The 3,536-nt window shown below is 45.8% G+C and overlaps 1 protein-coding gene across 2 annotated transcripts in view; it reads left to right on the top strand.

Annotated features, from left to right (window-relative positions):
- shq1 (SHQ1, H/ACA ribonucleoprotein assembly factor) overlaps nucleotides 1-3,536 on the top strand; it is a 49,887-nt gene that overhangs the window by 28,644 nt on the left and 17,707 nt on the right. For both annotated transcript variants that reach the window (XM_005726616.1, XM_005726617.1), the window contains exon 10: nucleotides 1,632-1,755. In XM_005726616.1, coding sequence (XP_005726673.1) covers nucleotides 1,632-1,755 — 124 coding nt within the window. The remainder of the gene's footprint in view (nucleotides 1-1,631; nucleotides 1,756-3,536) is intronic.

Raw genomic sequence — 3,536 nt, 5'->3', positions numbered from 1 at the left:
TTGGGAGGTTATTTAAACATATTGTGATATATTTCGTGTATCGCGATATAGCCAAAAAAATATCGTCATATTAGATTTTCCTCATATCGTCCAGCTGCTCTTTGGATTATTTTCTTTTGAGCTCTTAAAATTTTTCCACCACTAATCAACAATCAGAACTCCTAAATTGTCACTTACATTGCCAATGGAGGGAAGAAAAATGCAACTTTATTTTAAAGTTACAGAGTGGAAGGATGTTATCTCAGTTGTCCAACACTACAGAGATAAAGTCACATTTTTGAGGAGGTGCACATCTGCTCCACTGTTATCCCTTCACACACAGCTATAAATCAAGCTTAAACCTCGACCGACAGTTGCTGCTACACACCCCGAGAGCTGCTCAGTCATTGTTATTGCGCATAGGGCCTGTGGGTTGTTCTTGCCAGTTGTCTCGCACTTAGGGCAACATGCTTCTATCCTACATCTGCCAAAACAGATGATGCACTTGAACATACGATCCTTCATCAACGCTAGGGACACACTACACTGCACATGTGGTTAAAGGGTCCCAGAGGGCATTTGACTGTTTAGTGAGTGACGGGATCCCAGAGCGTCCTCATTAGGTTTCAGGCACGCACACATGATTACCACTTGTGATCAAAATGCAGTTCTAAACAAGTCTTGTGGGGGTTCTTGGAGGCGTTTGGGAGCCTAGACCTAGACCATGGTTTGAGAGGAAGTAGTTTCCCTGTTGTGCTGACAGGGAAGCACAGAACAGTCTTCACCTGCACGACAGCCCTTTGCTGCTCGTCAGTCAGTCAGTAGAGCTGTCAGCTCCCATTGAGGGGCCACCTCACTCAGTCTCCCCCTCCTCCACCACTTCCTCGCTCTGTTCTGCTCTACAATGGATTCCTCTCCGTCTCTGACTGCGTGTCTATCTGTGTGTCACTGCTGATACAGCTCTGCTGCCTCACTCCATTCTGCTGCCTGCTATCTTTTCTTAATGCTCTGACTTGACTCGCTCTCTCTTTCCTCGCTTATGCCAAACATTCCTCTTTCCCTGCCACCTTATCCCACCTCCCCACCCCCCATCTGCTGCCTGTTTATTTGTCCTCAGTCGACTGTGCTGGTGTGACTGTGAGCCCCCCGCCCCCCCGCGGCTGCAGCAGACCTTATTTACACTCTTGCTAAACAAGCCCAAGGGAAAGCATGATCCCCAATGACATGCACTTGCAAGCTTGCAATACATCCTTAACAAGCCACAAAGAAAAAAACGAGGGAATTTGAGGGGGAGGGGGAGGGGGGGGTGATAAAAATCTCTCGTTCTGTCTCCAGGCCATGTCCATTAGTGCAGAGAACATCAGAGAGTGATAGCAGTGATTAAAGAGAGGCAGCAATTAACAGTCCAGGGCTGTGGAGGTGTTTAAGAGTTGCAAGCCTCTATTTTGCCAGCTCTATAAATGAGTAGTTGTTAGGAGTAATTACAGAACCATCAACTGCAGTTCTCACCAACAAGGGCCAGTGTTCAGTCTAAGAATAAGAGGGGATGGAAAAACCTCAAGCCCTTTCAGCCAGTTGCATCTTTGTTTCCCTTTCTGTGCTCTGGCTCTGTGCAGGATACTCTTACAAATGTCTTGTTCTCTTTCCTGCAGACATACAGCTCCCTGCAAGAGGTCCTGGTGTCATTTGGACGGAGGGTTTTGTGCTACCCGCTCTACAGACACTTTTCGTTGGTCTCTCTTGCGATTCATGACACGGCTAAAATTCTGCATTCAGGTGAGACACGCTTACCAGACCTACACCGGCAACACGCACACATATGCACAAAAGCTCATAAAGACCATTATTACCTCTGCAGACTGGTAGTGACCCTTTGACATCTGCCACATGATCTGCAGTGTTCTTTGTGGGTTTTGTGGTTTTGAGTTAAAACTAGAAGCTAAATCAACTCTAATTTCTTTCCACTGTGAACACGGGATCTTGGCTAATTAGTGTTAATTGATTCTGCCCAGCCCGTGGTTTCTGCAGAGCAGCGCTTTCATATGTAAATGGGTTTTAGCGTGTGCAGTCAGAGTCTGCTGCGTGTCCGTAGCCTGTAGGATGCTGCTCGATCGAGAGTGCGTGCTGCTGAAAAGGCAGCCTGATAGCCAGCGTGCTTTGCATGGAGTATTGTTTAGCAGAAGCAGCCTGCCACTGATGGAAAGTAGCCCATGAGAAGACAGCAGCGAGTGTTTGAAAATGATATTCCTCCAGCTATGCGAGAGAGCGAGAGTGGCCGGGCTCCCACCCCCTCAGGGAGCGAAATGTGGATTAGAGGAAAGCGGACTGTTGACTTTGATATCTCAAAGCTGCACGTAATCTTTAAATCAAAAGCCCCCGCAGACAGCTGAGAGTCAGCAGTGTAAACATACTCAGGATGTGTGAGGGCTAAGATTATCCAGCTTGTGATGATTTTAACACTAGCAAACGACAGAAAATTAAAAGCCTTTTAAGCCCCAGATTAGCATTTCCTCGCCTCATTAAGTAGGAAGATGAGTTGATCAGGAGAGCCAGGGAAACAGCAGTTAGACTCGCTCTTTCCTTTCTGTCTTTTACCTCAGAGCAGAGATTTCTCTTGTTGAGCCCAAACCTGGAAATTGTTCCATCTCCTTACACCTCAAAGAACATCTTATTCCAACTCCACTCTGTGCATAATAAGAAGCCAAAGCGTCTGTTTATTTGTTTAAATTTAGAGGGGGGAGGGATGGGACTTAATTTTTTAATATGCAATAATGTTCCCTCCCGGCTCATAACCTTCATTATTTACAAGAATTATGAAGAATAAGTAAAAGGGCTTCTCCTTAATCAACTGTAACACTACAGTAATTCGTTCTGTTGCATGTGTGAGGCTGCCTTTCCTCCCAGCATTACTTTAGACACTAATTAATTTGTCAGGATAAGGCGAATGGAAATGCAGGTTCCATTTTCGAGGTACTTCATTTAACTGTCTGTACAAGCAAACATTCATATTAGCAAGACAAACCCATTAATGGCAGCGAGCAGATTAAGGCCTCAGAGGAAGTGTTATCCAGGGGTAAATATTTAAACAACCTTCTGGCAGTTTGGTGAGCATTCTCAAGGAGCTCCTCCACCTGCTTCCTAAGAGGCTGTAACTAAAGAGCCACCGGGCAGGTAGAGAAGAGCAGAAAGCCAGTCGGAGTTAGGAAGTGTCGAGGTGGGCACCACTGTCGTGCTGCTGTCGTGATCAAACAGAAAGGGCGGTACAGGAAATGTCAGATGTGTGCTTCGATAAAGGTCCGCCATGTTTCTGTGTTGTTCATTCACAACAGCACCTTTACAGCCAACGTTTCTTTGGAATTTCTTGGGAAAGTTTTACATTTGTGGAAGTCAAGTTTTAGGTCGAGTAAGGTGCTCTGGTCTGAGTAATGAAATTTTACATTCAGGCCAGGGTGATATTTTATTGGATGAGATTCAGGCTACGTCCACACTAATGCGTTTTTGTTTGAAAACACATTGTTTTCTCTCCGTTTTGGCCTCGCGTCCACACTGAGACGGCG

This window comes from Pundamilia nyererei, unplaced genomic scaffold (genome assembly GCF_000239375.1).
Source record: "Pundamilia nyererei isolate P.nyererei 1_Seehausen unplaced genomic scaffold, PunNye1.0 scaffold00021, whole genome shotgun sequence".
Taxonomy (NCBI): domain Eukaryota; kingdom Metazoa; phylum Chordata; class Actinopteri; order Cichliformes; family Cichlidae; genus Pundamilia; species Pundamilia nyererei.
This window is presented reverse-complemented; position numbering and strand designations above follow the sequence as displayed.